This window comes from Bubalus kerabau, chromosome 4 (genome assembly GCF_029407905.1).
Source record: "Bubalus kerabau isolate K-KA32 ecotype Philippines breed swamp buffalo chromosome 4, PCC_UOA_SB_1v2, whole genome shotgun sequence".
NCBI classification, from domain to species: Eukaryota; Metazoa; Chordata; class Mammalia; order Artiodactyla; family Bovidae; genus Bubalus; species Bubalus kerabau.
In genome coordinates, this window is record NC_073627.1 from 104321177 (window position 1) to 104347283 (window position 26107).

At 39.2% G+C, this 26107-nt stretch overlaps 1 protein-coding gene across 3 annotated transcripts in view; it reads left to right on the forward strand.

The window, feature by feature from the left end:
* ERMP1 (endoplasmic reticulum metallopeptidase 1) overlaps positions 1-26107 on the forward strand; it is a 56090-nt gene that overhangs the window by 23942 nt on the left and 6041 nt on the right. The window contains exons 5-13 of one of the 3 annotated variants that reach the window (XM_055578145.1): positions 642-788; positions 1433-1525; positions 3918-4130; positions 6621-6841; positions 9631-9805; positions 10177-10367; positions 14312-14464; positions 16522-16724; positions 17309-17424. In XM_055578145.1, coding sequence (XP_055434120.1) covers positions 642-788; positions 1433-1525; positions 3918-4130; positions 6621-6841; positions 9631-9805; positions 10177-10367; positions 14312-14464; positions 16522-16724; positions 17309-17424 — 1512 coding nt within the window. The remainder of the gene's footprint in view (positions 1-641; positions 789-1432; positions 1526-3917; positions 4131-6620; positions 6842-9630; positions 9806-10176; positions 10368-14311; positions 14465-16521; positions 16725-17308; positions 17425-26107) is intronic. The other 2 variants (XM_055578146.1, XM_055578147.1) reach the window with 2 other exon arrangements.

Here is a 26107-nt window from a genome sequence, read left to right on the forward strand (position 1 = left end):
CATTTAAAAATTATTTAGCTGCTTTGGGTTTTAGTTGTGGCAGGCAGCATCTTTTCACTGCAACGTGCAGGCTCTCTAGTTGTCGTGTGCAAGCTCAGTTGCCCTGCAGCATGTGGGAGCTCAGTTCCTTGACCAGGAATTGAACCTGCATCTCCTGCATTGAAAGGTGGATTCTTAACCACTGGACCATGATCACTGTAATATCTAAAATAATCATTGTAATAACTAGCAACATAGGAATGTGTTTAGTACAACGTTAAGTGAAAGAGAAATGTAAAGATTATATATACCCTATCAGTACATCTGTGTACACACATCCATTTATAAGTCATATATAAGTCGAAGACATAAAAATGATAATAGTTATCTTTGGATGATGGGCTTGTGAGTAGTTTTTCATTTTTAAACTTAAACTTTTTATAGTGCTGTTATATTATTATTAAAAGCAATTTTGTTGTCCACAAGGTTATTTTTCATTTAAAAGAATCATATACATTTATCAAAGAAATGTTGGAAAATATAGAAAAGAGGATTAAAAAAACAAAACTCTTGACCTATCTCCCCAAATCACCATAGTAACTACGTTATGTATTTTAAAAAGTTCCAGATTAACCTCATATTGTTGTCATGTTTCATTTCAGGTCCTGAAAATCCTTGGTTGGTCCAAGCTTATGTCTCAGCAGCTAAACACCCATTTGCTTCGGTGGTGGCTCAGGAGGTTTTCCAGAGTGGAATCATTCCTTCAGATACTGACTTCCGGATCTACAGGGATTTTGGGAACATTCCAGGTATTGTCAATTGTTATGGACTTTTCTGTGACAATGATTAATTAAAAACAAGTCTTACTTTTTGGAAGTTTGTGGGTAAGCAGCATTTTCTGAGAGCAGATTTTTATGTGAGAACTGTATATACTGACTCACTGAAAGAGAGTTCCTGATAGTCTCCTTTTCTTTTAAACTCCAATTTACTTTAAATGCTTCCTTTTTCTAGAACATGTCATCTTGGCCCGCAATGTGACAGAACAGGGGACAACTGTTAGCACTTCATTCCCAAAAGATGGTGATAGATCCTTCAGGGGTCTTTTTCATCATTACCTTGCTTTGCCAACTGCCCTGGGGACTTGTACAGCGTATTTAAAGTTAAAATTTGGCTCTGGCCTGGCAAGGATGTAGATGGTAAAGTTTTGATGACCTCCCATGCCAGTATTCCTACTCCTTGCTGTGTGACTTGTAATGCCCCGTCATTACATATTGAATTATGTACCGTAGCTATAGGTTCTGTGAGAATTTCATCATTCCTTCATGAATGTGACAAAGCAGTCATGCTACTGCTTTGATGTCTTTTAGGAATTTAATACATTAAACAAAGAGGCCTTAAACTGAGGTCGATCTTTAAAGTAAAATGACTTTTGTTTTTTTTCTGTATGTCTTAGGAATAGACTTAGCTTTTATTGAGAATGGATACATTTATCACACCAAGTATGACACAGCGGACAGAATTCTAACAGATTCCATTCAGAGAGCAGGTTGGTATTCTCATTTAGACTTTTGATATTAAGATGGAATATTATGGATGACCTGTGAGCCTATAGATACTCTGTGTCCTGTGCATTAGGGAGGCAGTGTATGGTGTGAATGAAGTGGGGCTTTGGAGTTAGATGAGGCTTTGAATTTTAGCCTTGAACTCTAGTTTAGCAGTTAGGAACCTAAGACTATTCATTATGAGGAATTTGAAAGGGAGTTGACCTAGGGTTATGGAAACATTGCTGAGTATTGAGAATGTAGCCAAAATGGAAGCTGTACATTGGAGGTGGCACAAACACATATTTGGGCAACTTGCCCAGGTATGGAAAAGTTACATTGATCCAAGGTTGGGTGGTGAGGACAGGTGAGCCAGTTATATAGGACATGTGTCAGGATGGGAGTTAAAATGTTTTCCAGTGACATCAGTAGTAGTCAGGGGAGGCGAGTCTGAGGCTGAGCCTTGCAAAGAGTTGGGATTTGGCACAGTGGGAAAGAGCCTGTTCGAGTAAGAGCTCTGCGTGAGTAGGGCTTGTTTGTGCCGAGGACTGTTAGACTACAGTGTGAATGGAGGTTGCATTTTTCAGACATAGAGGGAAATGAGGCAGAGGTGTATGGAGGTAGAGAAAGCTGTAGATGGCTTTAAAAGTCAGCAAGCGGATGCTATAGGAATAAGAGATCATTAAAGGCCTGCATATGTGAATGAATGATGGTTTAAAATGCTGTCAGTCTGGTGATGCAGTATGGAGTGTATGGGAGACAAGGAGAGAGAGCCAAGAGTCAGGGCTGTTCCAACAGTAATTTTAGTGTGGAATACTAAGACCTAGACTGTAGTGCTGGCAAAAGATAGACATGAAAGCAAGGGTGGAAAACTAGGTACATTTTGAATGAAAACTCAACAAGACTTGATAGGTTACATAGCAGGGATGAATCACATGGATGGCAGCAAAGAAGACCTCAGAGGGTAAAGCCTGGCTGGCTGGGGAGAGATGACACCACTGACCATAATTGGACATGGGAAGGTGGCTCTCTCCCAGAGCAGTAGTGAGGAGGGGAAGGAGGCTGTGAACTCTGTCAGATGCGAGACAGAGGGTGTCTGTGAACTGACCAGATGAAAATGTAGATATGCCATTAGAGACTGTGGCAGAACTGGGTATCTGGGTTTGGAAATTAAAGGCACAGTCAAAACCACAGAAGTCTGGAGAATGGAAATGGTTTTCGGAAGAGTGAAACAAACCTGAGCTTAGGGGAAGATGCATTTGAAGGCGGCAGGAGAGCTGATGAAAGAAATCCCACAGTGAGACAGTGTGGTGTCTTCAGTGAAAAGAAGAGGAAGTCCAGGATGGAATGAGCATCAGGAAGATATGCCAGCCATTCAAAGCTTCTTACAATTCTTCATTATAGTTTAAACTCAGTCATTGATTGATGTAACAGATACTTATGATGGCCTCTGAGGTGCCAGCTTCTGCCTGACAGTGACTCAGCCCGCTCTCCAGCTTCATTGCAAAATACTGTTGCTCCTCATTCTGGACATTTTTCCCCTCCTTGGGGCCTTTATCTACACAGGTGTCTAAACAAAATCTCTCCCCTGTCATAGCTCCTATCCATCCTTTAGCTAGAAATTCACTTCTTCAGGTGCTTCCTTGATTTCTCCAACTCCACTAGTCTCCCTGATATGTTCTTAGGGCACTTTCTCCATACTGTTTCTTTTTTTAATTGAGATATTATTGACGTTCCTTATTATTATTTTTTTAAATATTTATTCAGCTGTATCGGGTCTTAGTTGCGGCACACAGGGATCTTTCATTGGGGCATGCAGGCTTCTCCAGTTGTGGGCACAGGCTCCAGAGCGTGGGCTCAGTAGAGTAGGCATGAGGACTGAGTTGCCCCATGGCATGTGTGACCTTAGTTCCCTGAACAGGGGTTGAACCTGCATGCCCTGCGTTGCAAGGTGGATTCTTAACCACTGGACCAGCAGGGAAGTCCTTATTAATTCTTAATACATGTGTAATAACTTGTTTGGTGTGTGAGAGCTTCTTGAGGTTCTTGGTTCCCCACTGAATTTCTATGTCAGAGCAGTGTCTGCTACATTAAGTATATATTAAAAGAATAGAGACCGAGAAATAGCTGTTGGGTTTGTCACCAGCGAGGATACAGTTGATCAGGGAGTAGCTATAATAACTAGAAGAGAAAGGATGAAGGCCAGGTTGCTGAGCTTCAAAGCAGAGAAGAAACAGCGTAGAGGGCATGGACCTTATCAGATTTAGCAAGAAAAACTGGGGCGAACAGTAGGACGGTAGAAAGCTGTTTCTGTTCATAGTCTTTCTAGGTACTCCTTGACTCCAGCAGTGGATGGTTTATTCAATGTTGTTACCTTTCATTTCTTTTTACTAATAGGTGACAACATTTTAGCAGTTCTTAAATATCTAGCTACATCTGATATGTTGGCTTCTTCTTCTAAGTATCAACATGGAAACATGGTCTTCTTTGATGTGTTTGGCCTGTTTGTCATCGCCTACCCATCTCGTGTTGGCTCAATAATTAACTATATGGTGGTAATGGCTGTTGTTTTATACCTGGGAAGGAAATTACTGCATCCCAAATATAAGAGTAAGTATTTTCCTCTAAAACTACAATACTGGATGGGTATAGAGTTTACCTAAAGTTGTTTGGCACTTTTCTTGTATCTTTCCAAGAAGTTACAAATCTTAAGAAAAATAACATTTGATTTACACTATTGTAAGAAATACAATAAAGGACAGAAATGGTATGGACCTAACAAGAGGTGGCAAGAATACACAGAAGAATTATACAAAAAAGATCTTAATGACCTAGATAACCACAATGGTGTGATCACTCACCTAGAGCCAGATATCCTGGAATTGAAATCAAGTCGGCTTTAGGAAGCATCACTATGAACAAAGCTAGTGTAAGTGATGGAATTCCAGTTGAGCTATTTCAAATCCTAAAAGATGATGCTGTGAAAGTGCTGCACTCAGTATGCCAGGAAATTTGGAAAACTCAGCAGTGGCCACAGGACTGGAAAAGGTCAGTTTTCATTCTGATCCCAAAGAAAGGCAATGTCAAAGAATGCTCAAACTACCACACAATTGCACTCATTTCACACGCTAGCAAAGTAATGCTCAGAATTCTCCAAGTGAGGCTTCAACAGTATATGAACTGAGAACTTCCAGATGTTCAGGCTGGATTTAGAAAAGGTAGAGGAACCAGAGATCAAATTGCCAATAAGTATCCGTTGGATAGAAAAAGCAAGAGAGTTCCAGAAAAACATCTGCTTCTGCTTTATTGACTTTGTGTGGATCACAACAAATTGTGGAAAAATTCTTCAAGAGATGGGAATACCTCTGCCAACCATACCTGCCTCCTAAGAAATCTGTATGCACATCAAAAAGCAACAGTTAGAACCGGACATGGACCAACAGACTGGTTCCAGATTGACCAAGGAGTATGTCAAGGCTGTATATTGTCACCCTGCTTATTTAACTTATATGAAGAGTACATCATGTGAAATGCTGGGCTGGATGAAGCACAAGCTGGAATCAAGACTGCTGGGAGAAATATCAATAACCTCACATATGCAGAGGACACCACCCTTATGGCAGAAAGCAAAGAGGAACTAAAGAGCCTCTTAATGAAAGTGAAAGAGGAGAGTGAAAAAGCTGGCTTAAAACTCAACATTCAAAAAACTTAAGATCATGGCATCTGGTCCCATCACTTCATGGAAAATAAATGGGGAAACAATGGATCAGTGACAGACTTTATTTTCTTGGGTTCCAAAATCACTCAGATGGTGACTGCAGCCATGAAATTAAAAGACGCTTTTTCCTTGGAAGAAAAGCTATGACAAAGCTAGACATCATATTAAAAAGAAGAGACATTCCCTTGCTGACAGAGGTCCATCTATTCAAAGCTGTGGTTTTTCCAGTAGTCACATATGGATGTGAGAGTTGGACCGTAAAGAAAGCTGAGCAGCGAAGAACTGATGCTTTTGCACTGTGGTATTGGAGAAGATTCTTCTGTTGAGTCCCTTGGACTGTAAGGAGATCAAACTAGTCAATCCTAAAGGAAATGAGTCCTGAATATTCATTGGAAGGACTGATACTGAAGCTGGAACTTAAATACTTTGACCACCTGATGTGAAGAACTGACTCAGTGGAAAAGGCCCTGATGCTGGGAAAGATTGAAGGCAGGAGAAGGGAACGACATCCAACAGACAGTTGTATGGCATTACTGACTCAATGGACATGAGTTTGAGCAAGCTCTGGGAGTTGGTGATGGACAGGGAAGTCTGGCATGCTGCAGTCCATGGGGTTGCAAACAGTTGGATACAACTGAGCAACTGAACTGAAGAAATTTCTAAATGAGTATCAGGGTGATATGCTCATTATACTTTTAGTCTTGGTGAAGCATGCAATTTTTATGTACTTATGCACTTCATGGAAGTACTTCAAAAGCTTGTAGAAAATGGTTTGTAAAGATTGACTTTTAGTGAAGAGTCCCTTAAAAAGTGTCCACATTGCAGGCCCGTAGCACCCTGTTCTGGAGTATGAATGAACTGCTTCTAGTTAAATTGGTCTGCTTCTGCTTGAACTGTTTTATAGTCTTAAGTTAGTGTGTGCTGTTAGCAGGTCAGATATTTAGCAGTGATTTAAATATTCCTTAATCACTGGTTATTTTCTCATGCTGCTTCTCTTCCTGTGTTAAGTTTCTTTTGGTAAGACTTTATATGTAACTCTGCCTTCCATTTTTGCTGTTATTTCAATACACAAAGCATTCCAGAGGTGATAAAAATCAAGATGACTCCCTTTCCCAGTCAGGAATATAGCTGAACTTCTCCTGAAGACTTACCTCTTTGGGTCCTTTGTACCCACAGACTCTCAGCAAATGTTCATACTTGAATTTTATTCACTGATACTTTCCTTGTTGTAATGTTTAACAAACCTTACCCCTAGGAAATTTTAATATTTTCAATTATAGTGTTAAATTTTGTTTTAATGTTTGCTCCTTTAATTCTACTAACTGGTTGTGAAATTGATTTGATAAAGACAGTGATCACTACTCTTGTTTTCTCTCCGTCAGCTGCTACCTACACAAAGGACTTCTTCTGTGGACTTGGCATCACTCTGATAAGCTGGTTTACCAGCTTGGTTACAGTTCTCATTATAGCAGTGTTCATCTCCCTTATTGGACAGTCCCTCTCATGGTATAACCACTTCTATGTCTCCGTTTGTCTGTATGGAACTGCAGCTGTAGCCAAAATAATATTCATACATACCCTTGCAAAAAGATTTTATTATGTGGTAAGTGTTGGGCTTTGTTATTGATTTCTTTCTGCCACCTTCAAGGATTGAAGTCAAACTCAGGTGGGGTTCCTTATGTTTGGCCTTTTGTGACACCAAAAATTGTTTGGCATGGTTATGGAAAATTGACTCCCAGAACCATGTTGACTTTCTGGAAAACTTCTTATTCTGAGGGTTGCAGACTTTAAATCACTGAGTTTACACGGCTGGCAAACAGTGTTTGGGGTGTTGGTGACAGCAAGGCGTGTTAGCATAGCCTTCTGCCTCTGCTGACAGTGGGATGCTCTTTAATCTGCCAGCCTTCCCTGGGACCACCGCTTATTTTTATTTGAATAGCCCTGTTCTCTGGTGGACTGTCAGCTCCTTGAGGGCAGGGATGATTCTGTTCACTGTCCCCCTTGCTTAGGCAGTCTCGGGCACAGAATTGACACACTGTTTTCTGCCTGGATGAGCACTGTATCTAAAGCTGCACTGAACATGTTCAGTCTCCTTTACTTTTTTTTTTAAACCCTGTATGTTGTTGATACAGATTCTGTCAGCATGCTAGGTGGTCTGGGGGTTATTGACACATTGCTGAGGAGAGAAAGGGAAGGGAGATAGGGCTCCAAAATGATATATGCTGTCTTAGAGAAATAGCCGTAGTCATGGTTTCAACTGTATACATTTATTTGGTAAAAACAAAGTTAATATTAGGTTTATGAGAGAGCAGGACTAAAAACTGAATAATTAGTGAGAGAGCAAGCCACACACATTCTGATTTTCTAAGATAATAAAAGGGAAAATCTTTCTTTCTTCCATCATTTTCAGTATGGCATGTGCACACCTGTTTATTTCAGTTTGTCCTGCTGGGGATTAGACTGGGGACACGGAAGACTGTAAACAGCATACTTTCACTAGCATGTCTTCAGTACCTGAAGCTTGGTCTCAGTTCAGTTCATGTTGGGATATGGTGTAAGGAGCCCTTCTGTGTGGCAGGCCCTACTGAAGAAAGATTCATTGAGGTTAGCCATCTGTTTATGGTTGAGCCAATACTTATATCTTCATGACTTCAGTTTCCAAAAGAACTACATGATGCGGCTCAATTTCAAGTGTTTATTCTTGCTGCAGTGGGATGTAACCGGAGTGTGGCTGACACTCTGGTTGATATGGCATTGGGGTACAGTAGAGGGTAAGACAGGAATGCTTAGTAAAATTCTGTCTAATTTCAGTTGTCCAATTATGAAACTTTGGGCTGAAGGCACAGTAGAAAGAGTAATATTTTCATTTTTGTCTCATACTGTCTTTGAGTACCCAGTGGGTTCCCATCCTCAGGCCTAGTCTTTTCTTTGAGAAGGTCACAGTCTCATTGGGGGATGAAATGATGGGGAAACCACAGTGACTTCAGTGCACTGGGATAAAGTGAAATAGAGTGATAGTTTCACAGTGCTGTAGGATTGTAGGGCCAGGAGAGATTAGCTTTGTTTGTGGAAGTCAGGAAGGCTTCATGAAGAAGGTGGTGACATTTGAACTGCGTTTTTTGTGGCCTGAGTAGAAATGTACCAGGGAACTGGTTGATGGGCAAAGGTCAGAATGTACAAGATATATTTGGGTCACAGGCAATAAGAAGTTCAGTGTGGTGAAGATAAGGTTGATAGTTAGAGCATAACCCTAAAAATCACTGGGGCCACAGTTTAAACTTTCTAGGCAGGATATTGAATGAGAAGATTTGTGATTCAGCAGGAACACACTGGTAACAGTATACATTACCAATGGACTGGAAGGGGTAAAGGGTGATAGAGGTGGGGAGAGGGGAACTAGATTTGAGGGATGTTTGAACTTGGTATAGTGGGAACAGTGTAAAACATCTTCAGTTATTACAGTCTTCATTGTTGATGTCTTTGTTTTTAAATATCTGAGTGGAATCTGGCTTCAAATTGAATCCTGAGAACTATTTTATTCTTTTCAGAGACCATGACTCTTGATTAATAGTGTTGAACATCTAATATTTTACCAACAATAGCCTATCTTTCATTGTCCAAGGAAGTTTGTCAAGTGACCTTTAGTTTGTTTTGAAACATGTGTGACTGAAACTCTTTTGCATTTTTGAAGTACGGGCCCTTTTAACAAACATGCCCTGGACTGTACAGAAATGAGAAGGCAGAGGAGAGAGAAAAGCTTAAACATATCTATTTCTGTTGATGTTTCTGCACCGAAATTATAACTTGCATGTTTACAGTAATAGAATCACTGGTGCAGAAGTTAAAATGTATAAAGTTCAAAAGGCAAATTTCGTCTGCAGAACTCAAGGTGCTGTACAGGAATCCTCAGACTTTCAGACTTTAAACCTCAAAAAATGTTGATCAAACCCCCCATGGCCCTGTGCTCTAAAGGTCCTGCAGTTCTTGAGGCATGCTGTTGGAGGCGCTGCAACAGCTTATACTGTTCTTCATATGGGTTGTTTCTCTGGTTTGCTTGACATTCTTTGAAAATTTCATGAATAAGAGCTTATAGTAGTGAATGTTTTAAGGGAAGTCCTTTCTTCTACTTTAGAACATTTCCAAAGGTCTCTCAGCCCAGTGGAGGGAAAGCTCATATATGAGTAACGATGTTTTTACCCTAACTTGTTAAACTCTCCTTTCCTGTGCAGCAGTTTGAACTTACTGCTTCGTGAGAGGAGGTAGCTTTGTCAGTGTTTACTTCATAGTTTAAAGGATAGACCCTGCTCAAGACAAAATGTAGCTTTTCTGAGCAGTGGAAATTATACTGCAATAGAAGATCTTGATGAGTTGTCTGTATTTTTTTTCTTTCAGAATGCCAGTGGCCAGTATCTGGGAGAAGTATTTTTTGATGTCTCGTTGTTTGTACACTGTGGGTTCCTTACAGCTCTCACTTACCGAGGGCTCTGCTCTGCATTTATTAGTGCTGTCTGGGTGGCATTCCCGTTGCTCACAAAGCTTTGCGTGCAAAAGGACTTGAAGCAGCATGGTAGGGTCTTTTTGGTTGCAATACAAACGGGAAATGCCTTAAAATACATTAAGGCTTCCAGAAACTTGTCTCCTTATTTGATTTTATTGGTTAGGCTTTCAAAATTGTTGCTGTTTTAAGATCACACAGATGTTAATCTTATACCCATCATTCTTACATAAATGAACACATGGTAATATATTACATTTTTTGTTTTCTTATTTGTATTTTACCCTCTCAAAGTGTTTTATCTCTGTTTATAACATGTACCAAAAGGCCAAGTCACTGCTAACCTAATTTTTGTTAGGTGTAAAGATACACTGTTGCTATAAAAAGCTATTATCTCACTGGAGAATTTCAGAGATGTATGTTTTCTTTCTTTTTTTCTCTAGGTGCTGGAGGAAAATTTATTGCCTTTTACCTTTTGGGGATGTTTATTCCATACCTGTATGCACTGTACCTCATCTGGGCAGTATTTGAGATGTTTACCCCTATCCTTGGCAGGAGTGGTTCGGAAATTCCACCTGATGTTGTGCTGGCCTCTATTTTGGCTGGTTGTACCATGATTCTCTCATCCTATTTTGTAAGGAAAAAGTTTTTTTTGTTTTTTTTTTTTAATTTCCTTCTTCATTTTATATATAAATATGTGATGAGTTTAACCATGCTAGATCTTATGAAATAGTATTGAAGAGCTTCCCTGGTTTCTCAGACTGTAAAGAATCCGCCTGAAATGCAAGAGATCTGAGTTCAACCCCTGAGCCGGGAAGATCCCCTGGAGAAGAAAATGGCAACCCACTCCAGTGTTCTTGCCTGGAAGATTCCATGGACAGCAGAGCCTGGCGGTCTACAGTCCATGGGGTCGCAGACTCAGACACGACTGAGTGGCCAACACTTTTTCTACTCTTAAGCCAAAGAAATCGTGCATATTGTAGGTTCAGTGTGGTCAGAAAACATAGAAGGGGGGGTTTGTTACTTTTGCTTTCTCATGCTCCCAAATCCTCTGATGATACTTTTCAGATAGCTTTCAAAGCACCTGAATGTGAATGTGTGGAATGAATACCAAGTGAGAACTGGTAGAGATTGCTTGGTGGTGAATTTTTAGACTGTGTTTTGAACTTACTGACTAGAGGCAAGTGTTAATAAATACGTGGTAGTTTCACCGTTGCTGGTAGAGCCAGTGAAGGGAGACTCATTCTGATGGGGACTTTTCCACTGTCATTCACCCACCTCATTGCTGGCACCGCCAAGGTCACTAGTTGAGTCTGTGTCCTTGAGTGACACACTTACGGCACCCGAGCACGCTCATTTACCAAGTAATGAGAACGCGTCACAGCCCTTGTCATTTTGCTGTCCGTGTTCCGCCCGCGGAGAGAGAGTCCTGGCTTGCCATGCCTGCTTCTCTTCCCTGGGACTCTCTACAGGGGAGAGGGGGAAGAAATGGTGCAGAGTGGATAACATCCACCCTGCTGGAGCAAGCTCCAGGCAGAGCTCTGCCCTTCGCGTGGTGTCAGCCCTCCCCAGTTCTGTGGTTCTTTTCATTGCAGTTCCTAAGAGTAAGACATAGTCATTGAATACCTGGAGTTATACTCTGAGACTTGAGGCTAGGGGACAAAACAGAAAAAGTAGTTATGGCTCTTATACTTCTTTCCTCCATGGAGAGGACAATGAGCTTTTCACACCGATACAGTAAAAGGCATCTCATGTGAAGACTCAGATCTATGAACCAGAGATAAGAATACCACATGCATGGTCAGCACCATCCATGGAAGTCCTTTCAATAGACAATTTGTCCTTGTTTAGTCACTAAGTTGTGTCCGACTCTTTTGTGACCCCATGGCCTGTAGCTGGCCAGGTACCTCTACCCATGGGATTTTCCAGGGAAGAATACTGGAGTGGGTTGCCATTTCCTTCTCCCAAATCACCAATAAACAGTGTATGTGACTGTGTCTATAGCCCTGTAGAGTAATTCTTATACACAGAACTGGTTTTTTTTTTACCATTAATACTATGGTTAAGTCTTTACTGGTATTTTCAGGGATGGATGGAAAATTCTAAAGTGCTCTTTGTTCAAGGTTTACTTCTCTTGGTTTTAATGTTAAGCCTTTAAATCCTCTGTGTTTCTTGATAGGTTGGCTGTCGTGAGAATTAAAGGAGTTTGTAGTGTCGTCATATGTAGATTAGGTTTAATCTAGAGTAAGAGAAGTTATGAACTGGATCCTCCACCCCCCAAATGTATTTAAACCATCTTCCGTGAATGGCTCATAAAAGATGATCAAAGTGTGGGGCATTTCAGATCAGTTCCATATGAACCGGGGACAAAATGAACCCTGAAAACTGGGAGTGACCCCAAAGCATGGAAATCTTTGAAACCATAAACAACTAGATTAAAGTTATTATCTTCTAAATTATATTTTATTAGGAAAGCTTTTGGAGGTACCTCTTGAAATATTTTAAGCTCTAATTTGATTGTCATTATAATGTGAGATAACTCTGCTGCTCTTCGATGTTGTGGCTTACCATTCTCTTCACTCTTATTTGTGTGTACCTGTGTTATAGATAGTGCCTTTTTAATAGAGTGAGCCTTTTCTCCTTGGGTAGTGGAGAACTGAACCATAATGCATACTTCTGAGAGCTTTTCTCTAAGTGTATGGGGATTTATTAACTATATTTGCTAGGAAGCAATTAAATTGCCATCAAATGACTGGTAACAGGCTTCTGGGAGTTATCCCGTGCTGGGGCCGTCATGGTTATCTTGATTACATGAGACTCCTGATAGGAGGGGGATCAGGAGGAAACTGTCAGAGAGAAACAGAAAAAGCCAGTACACACTGGACATTCCATAGTCCCTTCTCATGCTTCTCTTCATTTTCATTCACATCCATTTCGGAACCATATCAGATATAATATTTAAGACAAAAGATAGTGATAGTTAAGACAGTGGGATCCAGACACACTGTTACTTAGGCCATTCTCTTCTTCCTTCTCTCCCTCTGCGATCACCTTTTCATTTATCACCATTAACCAAACCTCTTCCAGAAGGTGGACAGAAGAGGCAGAAGATGAGCCTCATAACCTGAAGAAGAGAGAATGTGGATGTGGGAACTATAGCCGAACCGGAAGCTGTAGGAGAGCTCTAGGTGGAGAATGACAGGAACCACAGGGAGATTTTATCTGGACCCACATGACTCTGTACCAAAACCTAACCAGCCTTCCACTGGAGGTGAAACTCATTTCGTGGCAGGGTATTTGGTACTGTGCTAAGGAGCCACATTTTAAATATTGTGACTCCTAGGAGGAAGAGGGACAGACAGGGTAACAAACTGTGTTTTGCTAACTCACTACCCTAAATCTTTGGGTACTTTTTCTCCTTTCTGGCTCCAGTGTGAAAACCTAAGGCCAGTACTCCTTTGCTGGAGATTACTCTGGATGGCACATGTTACACTGTAGATATAAAATCTCTCTATTAGTTTCATATAGTTGAGTCCTTGGTATGAATAATTTTTCATTTTCATCTCAAAAAAATATTTTCACCTTTATGTTCTTCACTTTCCTTTTTATTGACCCTGGGAGGGTAGCCAATGAGGGGAGCTGGGATTAGGTCATTGTTTCTTGGAGTGGCTCCTTCAGAACCCCTAAGGGATCTGTGAACATATTCTATGAGTTGTGTGTCCCCCAAAACTTTAATTCAGTGATTTATTGCAACTAAGAAACTAATATATTTAGGACTTTCAGGATGCCCATCTTGAGACTGAGCTACTTGTTTTTCCTGCCCAAGTTCAGATTTGTTGTTTTGTGTTGGCTTTGGTTAACTCAGCAATGAAAAGAGCAGAATGACTTTTATTTTCCTAGTTTGTTTCAGTTTTCAGAGTTTTGTGTTTGTTTTCAATTGAACTAAAAGTTGATTTATGATGCTGTGTAAGTTTCAAGTGCAGAACTACTTTTATAGCAGTTCTCCCTTACATGCAGGTTCACAGGCAGTCTTGAAGGCACATCTAAATGCTCATTTAGGGGACTCTGGCAGCAGCAGCAGCACCTGGGCGTGTTATGAAAGCATTACAAATAGAACTGGAGTTTTGTTTTGAAATAGGCCTGCTTACTTGCATGAAGGGTTACTTCTTTAATAAAAACATGTCATGATGTCTAGTACAGTTATATAGTTGTCTGCTGTACAGTTTTGGCTACAGAGTATTGATAGAATCAGAAATAAAATAAGGCCATAGTTTGACTGACAGATATACATGCTCTCATCTCTTGACTGAGCAGAGACCCTGTCTCAGTTTCCCTGATCCCCCTTACTGTCTGGCTGCCTGTCAAGAAGCCATCACCATGCAGATAGGGGCATCTCTCATTTATTTAGACTCTTGACTTGTGATGGAAATCCCTTATAATTAGTGCCTTTTGTACTGGAAGCTGGAGTATGTTAGCACATGCTGATACATGTCCTTCATTATCTGCTACAATGCCTGTTAGAAAGTCACTAAAACCACTTTCCTGCCAATGGTAATTTTTCTGTTTTTGTGTTTTTAGATTAACTTCATCTACCTTGCCAAAAGCACAAAAAGAACAATGCTAAGTTTAACTTTGGTATGTACAGTTACATTCCTCCTTGTTTGCAGTGGAACTTTTTTCCCGTACAGCTCCAACCCTGCCAGTCCAAAGCCAAAGAGAGTGTTTCTTCAGGTAAGAGTGATTTTGTGTGAGCTATTTGAGATTCTAGACAGGAAAGGCTTATGGTGTTTTGAGCTTCACTAGTCAACAGTAAAGCTCAAAACACATAACTGACTTTTCTACTGTTGACCTGTTAATTGTACCTTGACTATTTTGTGTAAGGCAGTGAGGAAAAGATTGACCATCAAGAGGCATTCTGATCAGCTAGAAACCCTTCTCCCAAGGGACTGAATGGAAACCTGTTTGTTTTTACTACTGTTCAAATTACAAAATGTACTTAGAAAAACGAAAGCATGTATGTATCATGGAGTAATGAACTGTTACAAGTATAGATTGTAAAGCTGTCTGCAGACTGAGTAAAAATATGAACTCCTATCAACTGGCAAAAGGAAACAGATTCTTTAAAATGCTAGTAAGATTGATCTTAGGTAATATTCAAGGTAATATGGGATAGTGAAAGTATAACAACTTAGATATTAATAGAATGAGATTTACAACTTTCTTAGATTCAGGTTTTTCTGCAAACTTTTTAGAGCTTGTAAAAAACAGGAAAAAGAACTTGAACTTAAGTCATCTTCTTTTCATTCTTCCTGTTAGAGGGCATGGAGTGGCCAAACAGAAAAGCCAAGAGTCATAACCTAGATTACTATTCAAAGACTTGAGTAAGTTAATAATAATACGTTTGAACTTAAATATCAGAGAGATTTTGAGGAAGAGTCAACTATTCCTTGTTTACAGATCTGTAGGACACAGTGATCCATATTATGTGATTGATGTTACATCAGTAGTCATTAGGAGAAGCTAGACTTTTATTATTTTTAAAAAACTCCTGCCCTGATTTGTTTTGGGGTTCTCTTCTTCCCCAGTTTCAGAACTTGGCAGATTTTTCCTATAAAGGGCCAGGTAATAAATATTTTGGGCTCTGCCAGCCACGCGGTCTCTGTTTTTACAGAGTGAAAGCTGCCATGGACAATACCAGCAGATGCATGTGGCTGTGTTATAAAAATAGTAGCAGGCCATTTGGCCTGTGGGCTTTGGTTTACCCCTGCCCTTTGTACTGTTTCTTTTCGAATTTGATATTCTTCAGGCTGGTTTCTACTGTCAATAGAGCTATTCAGGATGGAGCAAGGTGCCTTTTCATTCTGTTAGGCACAAGTCTGTCATCTAGTGGTGAGCTGTGATTTCTGTTTTTCTTTGCACATGAATTAGCTTCATGTAACAGACTGAAAGGGAAAGGGGTGTGTGTGTGTATTTCTTTTAGAATGTATTTAAGACCTTTTAGGAGTTTTAGTGTTCATGTGTTTTAAAACTGAAATAGTTGGTTTTCAAAAAAATTTGTATGAAATACAAATATAGCAGTATATTTGTAAGAAATAGTAAAACAATCATCTTGAATTAAAGGATCATTAGTTGCACCTTAGAAAACCCTCGTGTTCGCTTCTTAACCCCAGATCCCTTGCTCCTCTCCCTCTTACCACCCTCCAAAGTACTATCTTCAAGGTTGCAGTTAACCATCACTGTACCACATATGTATGAATCTCTAAACAACAACATATAAGTTTTGCCTGTTTTTGAGCTTCTTATAGATAAAGCCAAACCATAAATGCTCTTTGGTGACTTTGCTTCTTATTGCCCAACAGCATATCAGAGTGTTCCAGGTTGAATTGTATCACTGTAGTTCATTATTTTTCATTGCTGAATAGACTTCTGTTCTAGGATGACACCCTAATTTATTTGTCCATTCTACTGTTAATGGACATTTGGGTTGTGTCCAGTTTTTGCTAATACAGACAGTGCGGAACCAACTGTCTGTACCCCGTTTAAGCTTCTCTAAGGCCCACACTCAGGAGTGGAGTTGCTGGCGTGAAGGGTATGTGCGTGCTAACTTTACGGGGTAATGCTAAGCAGTCTCCTGCAGTGTTGGTGCCAGTGGTGCGTGAGGGTTCCTGTTGCTCGGTAGCCTCTTCACTTTTTGGGTATTGTCACCTAGTCATTTTTGTTCATGTGGGGCAGGGATGTGGGTTAAGGAGTTCAAACAGTAGTTTCCTCATTAGGCTTGTTCTTCTCAGCATACAACAAGAACATTTCATGATCTGGATGGAAACGTAGTTAAACGGGACTCTGGAGTATGGATCAATGGATTTGATTATACCGGCATGTCTCACATAACACCTCACATTCCCGAGATCAACGACACCATCCGAGCTGACTGTGAGGAGAATGCCCCGCTCTGTGGTTTCCCTTGGTATCTCCCTGTGCACTTCCTCATCAGGTTGGCTCATTACTTCTCTGCTTTAAGTTAGGGGTTAGTGTGTTCTCAGTTCCTGTCACTGTGTTGGTACTCTGTTATTTAAACTGGTTAACACAGAAGTTGAGTGTTGTTTATATTATTTTCTTTTATATCACTACAAAAGCTCTGATATCACTACAGATAAAGCACTCAGGAGTTTGTTTGTTTGTTTGTTTTTTTCCTTCAAAATTTGCTTTTTCAAATTTAGGACGTCTTTCCTCTAGAAACCTGAACAAAGGGTAGCCCTCTTAACTGGTCTAACAGGTAGCAAGCAGCTAAGCATCAGCTTCTAATTGTTTTATTTCTGGGAAGTTTAATGGTTTGGCAGTGAAGGAATGGAGGAGAAGAAATAGTATGGGTAATGGAACTCAGATCACCTGGGATCCTTGTTCTTAACTTCAGGAAGGTTTTACTACATAATAACCTGGGCTTCAGAGAAACTGACATTGTTTATCATCATTTCCATCAGAGTTTATGTGTTTGTTATATTCTGAGCGTGTCCATGAGTTATAGCTAGAAGTTAATCAATAAAGCAACTTAAATATTGAAGTTACCTTTCCAAATAGGAAAAACTGGTATCTTCCTGCCCCAGAAGTTTCTCCAAGAGAACCTGCTCATTTCAGACTTGTATCCAAAGAACAGACACCCTGGGATTCCATAAAGCTGACCTTTGAAGCAACAGGTAAGTCAGATAGTTTTTTTTCTTCTATCACTTGTTAAAAATTTCAATACGCACGTATATTTTTTCCTCAAATTTATAATAGTGACCAGCAACTTAGGAAGAACTTAAGCATTTTTAAAAGCAACTGAAGCTGGTTATGATTTTTAAAATAAAATAAAATACTTTATTTTTTAGAGCAGTTTAGAAAGTTTACAGAAAAATTTGAGCAGAAAGTACAAAGATTTCCCATGTTTGCCCCCCACCCTCCAGCTTACCTTATTATTCTCCTTTTGCATTAAGTATGGAACATATCTTATCATTGATGAGCCAACCTTGATACATTATTAATAACAAAAGTCCTTAGTTTATTCTTTGTGTTGCTCAGTTCTGTGGGTTGTGACAAATGTGAGTTGTCATGTATTCATTATTAAATATGATACAGCATAGATTCACTGCCCTCAAGTCCCCTCCTCGGTGATCCTCTCTGCTCACTCCTCTGGCAACCACTGACCTTTTACCGTATCCATTGTTTTGCCTTTTCCAGATTATCATATAGCTTGGAATTTTACTTGGTACCTTTTCTAGATTGGCCTTTTTTATTTAGTAATTTGCATTTAAGGTGTTTTTATGTCTTTTAATGGCTTGATAGCTTATTTCTTTTTATTGCTGTGAATGTACCACAGTTTATCTTTATCTGTTGATCTGTTGAAGAATATCTTGGTTGGTTACAGTTTTTGGCAATTCTGAATAAAGCTGCTATAAACACTTATGTGCAGATTTTTGTGTAGAATAAGTTTTCAACTCATTTGGATAAATATCTAGGAGTGCAATTGCTGGACTGTACAATAAGCCTATATTTACCTTTGTAAGAAGCTGCCAAAGCGTTTTCAAAGTATGAATTCCTACCAGCAAGCAATGTGAGTTCCTGTTGCTCTGCATTCTCACCAGCATTGGTGCTGTTAGTGTTTTGGATTTTAGCCATTCTTATAGATGTGTAGTGGAGAAGGCAATGGCACCCCACTCTAGTACTCTTGCCTGGAAAATCCCATGGACGGAGGAGCCTGGTAGGCTGCAGTCCATGGGGTCGCTAAGAGTCGGACACGACTGAGCGACTTCACTTTCACTTTCCACTTTCATGCACTGGAGAAGGAAATGGCAACCCACTCTAGTGTTCTTCCCTGGAGAATCCCAGGGACAGGGGAGCCTGGTGGGCTGCCGTCTCTGGGGTCACACAGTCAGACACGACTGAAGCAACTTAGCAGCAGCAGCAGCATAGATGTGTAGATTGGAGAAGGAAATGGCAACCCACTCCAGTGTTCTTGCCTGGAGAATCCCAGGGACAGAGGAGCCTGGTGGGCTGCCGTCTATCGGGTCGCACAGAGTTAGACACGACTGACGCGACTTAGCAGCAGCAGCATAGATGTGTAGTGGTATCTCGTTACTACCACTACATTAGGGAATGTAATGACATATGTTGTTAGCATCTTTTCATACTTATTTGCCATGTGTATAACTTCTTTGATGAGGTGTCTATTCTGATCTTTTGTCCATTTATTAATTTATTGTTGAGATTTAAGAGTTCTTTATATATGGGTATAAGTCCTTTATCATGTATTTTGCAAATATTTTCGCCCACTTTGTATTTTCATATCTCAACAGGGTTTTTCATAGAGCATAAGTGTTTTAAATTATTGAAGTCCAACTTACTTTTTTTTTACTGGAATGCACTTTTGGTGTTGTACCTAAAAATCATTGCCAAACCCAAGGCCTCTAAATTTTCTCTGATGTTACCTTCCAGAAGTTTTAAAATTCTGCTTTTTACACTTATGTCTGTGATACGTTTGGAACTAATTTTTGTGAAAGGTATATGGTCTGTGTCTAGACTGATTTTTTTGCATTTGTTCCAGTACTTTTTGTTGAAAACTATCCTGTCTCCACTGAGTTGCCTTTGTCAAAGATCAGTTGACTATATTTGTGTGGGACTATTTTGGGCTCTATTTTGTTCTACTCATCTGTTTCTCTATTCTTTTTCCATTAACTGCACTGTCTTGATTTCTGTAGCTTTATAGTATTTTTTGAAGTTGGGTAATGTCAGTGTCTCGACTTTACTTTTCTTCAGTATACCGCTTATTGCCTGTCTTTTGTCTTTCCATATATCAATTTGGCAATACCCACAAAATAGCTTTTTGTGATTTTGATTGGAATGGCGTTGAACCTAGGATCAAGTTCGGGAAAATGACATCGTTATTGACTCTTCCGATCCATGATATGGAATCTCTCCATTTATTTGTATCTTATTTTTGTAGTTTCACACTTTTGCTCATATAGATTTTGTACATATCTTGTGAGATTTATACCTCAGTATGTAATTTTTGAGGTGCTAAGGTAGATAGTATTGCTCACTGCTGGTATATAGGAAAGCAACTGACTTTGTATATTAACCTTGTATCCTGTAACCTTGCTATAATTGTTAGTTCCAGGATTTCTTTGGTTGAATCTTTTGGATTTTCTACATAGATGATAATGTCATTTACAAAGGCAGTTTTCTTTCTTTCTTCCCAGTCTTTATACTTTTTATTTCCTTATCTCGTGGCATCAGCTAGGACTTCCTAGTTTTGATTTTGAAACTGAGTGGTAAGAGGTCATCCTTGCCTTGTTCCTGACCTTAATGAGAAAGCTTTCTTACCAGCTGAGTAGGATATTTTCTGTGGATGTTCTTTATCCGGTTGAGGAAGTTCCTATCTGTTTTTAGTTTGCTGCTAGTTTCTATTGTAAATGAATGTTGGATTTTATCAAATATTTTTCTGTCTTTTGATACGATCTTGTGGTTTTTCTTTTAGCCTGTTTATGTGATGGATTACATCACTTGATTTTTAAATGTTGAACCAATCTTGTATACCTGGAATAAATTCCACTTGGTTGTAGTGTATAATTCTTATACATTGTTGGATTTGATTTTCTAATATTATGTTGAGGATTTTTACATCTGTTTATGAAGGAATACTGATCTTTAAGTTTTCCTGTAATGTCTTTGTGTGGTTTTGGTATGAGGGTGATGCTGGCCTCAAAATTAGAAATCCTCCTGCTCCTATCTTCTGGAAGAAATGGTAGAGAATTTGTATAATTTCTTCCTTAAATATTTGGTAGAATTCACTAGTGAACTCATCTGGGCCTGGTTCTTTCTGTTTTGGAAGGTTGTTAATCATTCAGTTTCGTTTAAGAAAAGAATTTCCGATCCTCTGTTTTTTCTTGTGTGTGTATTGGCAGATTGTGTCTTTGAAGGAATTGGTCTATTTCATTTGGGTTATCAAATTTTGGTGCCTCCAGTGTCCCTAATATTCTTTCATTATTCTTTTACTGTCCATGGGCTCATCCTGTAGTGTTGTCACCTATTTGATTTCTGAGATTAGTAATCTAGTAATTAGTGATCTATGTCTTCTCTTTTTTTCTTAGCCTAGCTAGAGCCTTATTGGTTTTACTGATCTTTTCAAAGAACCAGTCTTGACTTCCTATTACAATTTTATTTATTTCTGCTGCTTTTAATTACTTATTTTTCTACAGTTTAGAAAAAGAAGAGTAAATTAAATCCAGTTTATTAAAATGGAAGCTTAAGAGTATTGATTTTAGGTCATCTTTTCTAATGTATGCTTTCAATACTGTATTTTTCCCACTAAGCACTATTCATAAATTAAAATTCTGGTTCACTTTGTTAACACTTGTTTTTCAGTATTGATTTCTAGCATAATTTCACTGGGGTCTAAGAGCATACTTTGTGTTTCTATTCTAAATTTATTGCAGTGTGTTTTATGGTGCAGCAGATGGTCTCTCGGGTGTTTCATGTGAGCTTGAAGGTGTATTCTGGTGTTGAAGTACTATGAATGTTTTTGATGGTAGTGTTTTTCAGCTAGTTCCCAGAGTCGGCTTAAATTCATGTTCATTGAATTGGTGATGCTATCTAACCATCTCATCCTTTGCCCCCTTCTCTTTTGCCTTCAGTCTTTCCCCGCATCAGGGTTTCTTCCTATGAGTCGGCTCTTCACAACAGGTGGCCAAAGTATTGGAGCTTCAGCATCAGTCCTTCCAATGAATAGTCAGGGTTGATTTCCTTTAGGATTGACTGGTTTGATTTCCTTACTGTCCAATGGACTCTCAAGAGTCTTCTCCAGCACAATTCAAAAGAAGCAATTCTTTAGCACTCAGCCTTCTTTATGGTCCAGTTTTCACATCCATACATGCTACTAGAAAAACCTTAGCTTTGACTATACGAACTTTTGTCAGCAAAGTGATGTCTTTGTTTTTCAATACACTGTCTAGGTTTGTCTTAGCTTTCCTTCCAATGAGCAAGCATCATTTAGTTTCATGGCTGCAGTCACCGTCCACAGTGATTTCGGAGCCCAAGAAAATAAAATCTGTCACTGCTTCAATCTTTTCCCCTTCTATATGCCATGAAGTGATAGGACTAGATGTCATGATCTTAGTTTTTTGAATGTTGAGTTTCAAGCCAGCTTTTTCACTCATCTTTTACCTTCCTCAAGAGGCTCTTTAGTTCCTCTTTACTTTCTGCCATTAGACTATTAACTATGTACCTGAGGTTGTTAATGTAACTCCCAGAAACCTTGACTCTACCTTGTGATTCATCTATCCTGGAATTTCACATGATATACTCTGCATTTAAGTTAAATAACCAGGATGACAATATACAGCCATGTTGTACTCCTTTCACAATTTTGAACCAGTCAGTTGTTCCATGTTCGGTTCTAACTGTTGGTTCTAAGGTGGTCTGGTACTCCCATCTCTTTAAGAATATTCCAGTTTGTTTCCACAGTTTGTTGTGATCCACACAGTCAAAGGCTTTAGTGTAGTCAATGAAGCAGAAACTTTTCTGGAAATCCCTTGCTTTTTCCATGATCCAGTGAATGTTGGCAATTTGATCTCTGGTTCCTCTGCCTTTTCTAAACCCAGCTTGTACATCTGGAAGTTCCCAGTTCACATACTGCTGAAGCTTAGCTTGAAGGATTTTGAGCATAACCTAGCTACCATGAGAAATGTACACAACTGTGTGATAGTTTAAGCGTTCTTTGGCATTTTTTTCTTTAGAATTGGAATGAAAACTGACCTTTTCCAGTCCTGTGGCCGCTGCTGAAAGTGAAAGTGTCACTCAGTCGTGTCCAGCTCTTTGCAACCCCATGGACTGTAGTCTGCCAGGCTCCTCTGTCCATGGAATTCTCCAGGCAAGAATACTGGAGTGGGTAGCCATTCCCTTCTCCAGGGCATCTTCCTGACCCGGGAATTGAACCCAGGTTTCCTGCATTGCAGGCAGATTCTTTACCGGCCAAGCCACTAGGGAGTTTTCCAAATTTGCTGACATACTGAGTGCAGCATTTTAACAGCATCATTTTTAAGGGTTTTAAATAGCCCAGCTGCAATTTCATCATTTGCAGTAACTCTGTTTGTAGTAATGCTTCCTAAGGCCCACTGACTTTATACTCTAGGATGTCTGGCTATGTCTGGCTCTAGGTGAGTGACCACACCATCGTGGTTATCTGGGTCATTAAGACCTTTTTTGTACAGTTCATCTGTGTATTCTTGCCCTGTCTTCTTAATCTCTTTTGCATCTGTTAGGTCCTTACCATTTCTGTCCTTTATTGTGCCCATCTTTGTCTGAAGTGTTCCCATGATATCTCTAATTTTCTTGAAGAGAGCTCTGGTCTTTCCCATTCTATTGTTTTTCTCTATTTCTTTGCATTGTTCATTTTAGAAGGCCTTCTTATCTCTCCTTGCTGTTCTCTGGAACCCTACATTCAGTTGGATGAATCTTTGCCTTTCTGCCTTGCCTTTCATTTCTCTTCTTTCCTCAGCTATTTGTAAAGCGTTCTCAGACTTTGCCTTCTTGCATTTTTCTTGGGGATGGTTTTGGTCACTGCCCCCTGTACAGTGTTACTAATTTCCACTCATAGTTCTTCAGGCACACTCTCTACCAGATCTAATCCCATTGATCTATTCGTCACTTCCACTGTATCATCATAAGTGATTTGATTTAGGTCATACCTGAATGACCTAGTGGTTTTCCCTACCTTCTTTAAGCCTAAATTTTGCATTAATGATATATTAGCATTTTAATTATACTTGTTAAACATTATTTTCAGTGGTTTAAAGCTTTCAATAAGTTAACTTTCAAGTAACACCATACTGCTTCATGGGTGGTACAGACATTTTATAACATAGTATCTCCAGTTTCTCCCTCCCTGGAATTCTGTCAAGTTGACTTCTGAAGCAGTGAATAAGTCAGCTACTTTTCTCTCTCTTTCACTTCTTAAGCGTTTTAATGTTACATGTGGGTTTTTTTTTCCCCTCCTCAGACTTATTTTTGATCAGCAACTTGAGTGCTTACAGTGTTTCTAAAAGTAATTGAAGCAAATAATTTTTAAGGAGCCTTAGTAAAAAACTTTCATTGTCAGAATTTGTTGTCAGGTAGATCGTAAGGGCATTGGGCCTGGCATTAGCAGACAGTTTGACTTTGTTTACCTTTCTTGGTATACTATGTTTAGAACCAGTAGTCAGGTCCTGGAGTTTCTCAAATGGTGGTCTGAAGTCTTCTAATATTATTTTGCAAAAGTATATTTGATCATGTCACTTCCCTACTTAAAAGAGCTTTTCTATGATTTCCTGCTGCTGCAGAATGCACCCCAATTTTTTGGGAGAGAGCATGTTTGGTCTTTGGTAATCTGGCGTATATACCTGTTTCAGCTTTTTCAGCACTTCCCTTATGTACTCCTTAGCTGCATCCAAGTGCTCATTTCCATCGTCACATACTCCCTCTTGGTGAGAGTGATGTTTTCTTGCTTCTCTCTCTCTCTCTGGCACTGTTTCTTCTCTTGGCAAAATGTCAGTATTATTGAGACCTCTCTTTCATTGCCTCTAACAGACTGAGCAGCTGCTCTCTATTCTGTGCCTTTTGTACGTATCTCGACTGTAGCCCTGACCTCCTGTATCATGGTTCTTTAGTTCATGTCTGGTTTTCCACTAGCATTCAAGGGAGGCAGATAAGGATGTGTTTTTTTTTTTCTTTCTAGTCTCTGTGCCCAGTAAATATTACTACCGCCTAATGGGCACTCAATTGTGTTGAGTTACATTTGGCAATTTTTTTTTTAAGATGGTATCCAGATACAAGGAGGGGAGGCAAAAAAAAAAAACCATGTTAGCTATTTCTAGTGAAGGTATTTTTTGGATAGGATTGACGTTTAATTTAAATCAGTAAATTCTGAGTAAAGCAGGTTGTTCTCCATAACCATGGTGGGCTTTGTTCAATCAGCCGACAGCCTTAAAAAAAAAAAAAATGACTTGCCTCCTTCAAGGAGGGGGAGTTTTGCCAGCATGTCCTGGGGATTCTAATTCTTCCCTGAGTCTCCAGCCTGCCTGCGCCTCCTGCAGAGTTTGGATTTGCCAGCCTGTACAATCACATGAACCAGTTCTGTAAAATAATTCACTTTTTCTGCATATCCTGTTTGTCTAGAAAACCCTAATACAGGAAGTTCACTTTTAAAAGTTTCTGCTACTGTTCACTCTGTATGTTAACTATGGAGTTTAAAAAAGACTGACAGAACGTTGTCTAGGACTTTGAGTGAAAAGTATCTTCAAACATAACTTTCCCTCTTGCTTATTTTTATTCATTAATATATAAATATAAAATATAATGAATATTTCTATATATAAGGCCTAATTTACATACATTGACATGTCCAGATCTTACACAGTTCCATTAGTTTTGATAAAATCATACATAAGCTCCTATCAAAACACAAATATTTCCATCACCCCATAAAGTTCCCTTACACTCTAGTCCTCTGAGCCTGAGCAGCACCTTTCTGATTTCTGCATTAAGAGGTTTGATTAGCCTGTTCTTGAATTTCATATGTACACATGGAATCATCCAGTATGTAATATTCAGTGTCTGGTCAGTTAAGCATAATGTATTTCAGATTGAGCTGTGGTGTTGTTATCAATATTTTGTTCCTTTTCACTGCTGACTAGTAGTCAGTGTATCAGTCAGTAGTCAGACTGTCTCATGGCTTATCACTCTCCTACTGATGGATACTTGGGCTCTTTCCAGTCTGGGGCTAAGGTGGATAAAGCTGTTATAAACATTCTTATGAAAAGCTTCTTGGGAATATGTTTTCCACCTCTTGTAGATAAATATCTAGTAGTGGAATTGTTTAGTTCATAGGATAGACTTATGTTTAACTTTCTAAAAATTTTGTTTCCATTTTTCTCTCCTACCAGTATACAAGAATTCCAGTTGCTTTACATTCTTCCTGAATTTGCTGGTTTTTCTTTTTTCATTTTATCATTCCTTATAGGTGTTGAGTGGTAGTATCTCTTGTATTCCTCTTATAATTAAGATGTGGAACACTTTTCAAAGTGCTTATTGGCATTCATATGCTTTGTTTCCTCATGTCTTTTTCCCTTTTAAAAACTGGGCTTATTGTCTTAGAGGAGTTTATATATTCTAGACAAAATCTTTTATTAGATACAGTGTTACCAGATTTTCTTGCCCATTCATTTTCTTAATGATGTCTTCTGATGAGACTATCTTATCATGTTTTTCTTTTAGGATTAATGCTTTATGTGTCTTCCAAAAAAGCTTGTCTACCCAGACATTATGAAGATAGACTTTGTTTTCTTCTAGAAACTTTATAGCTTTAAA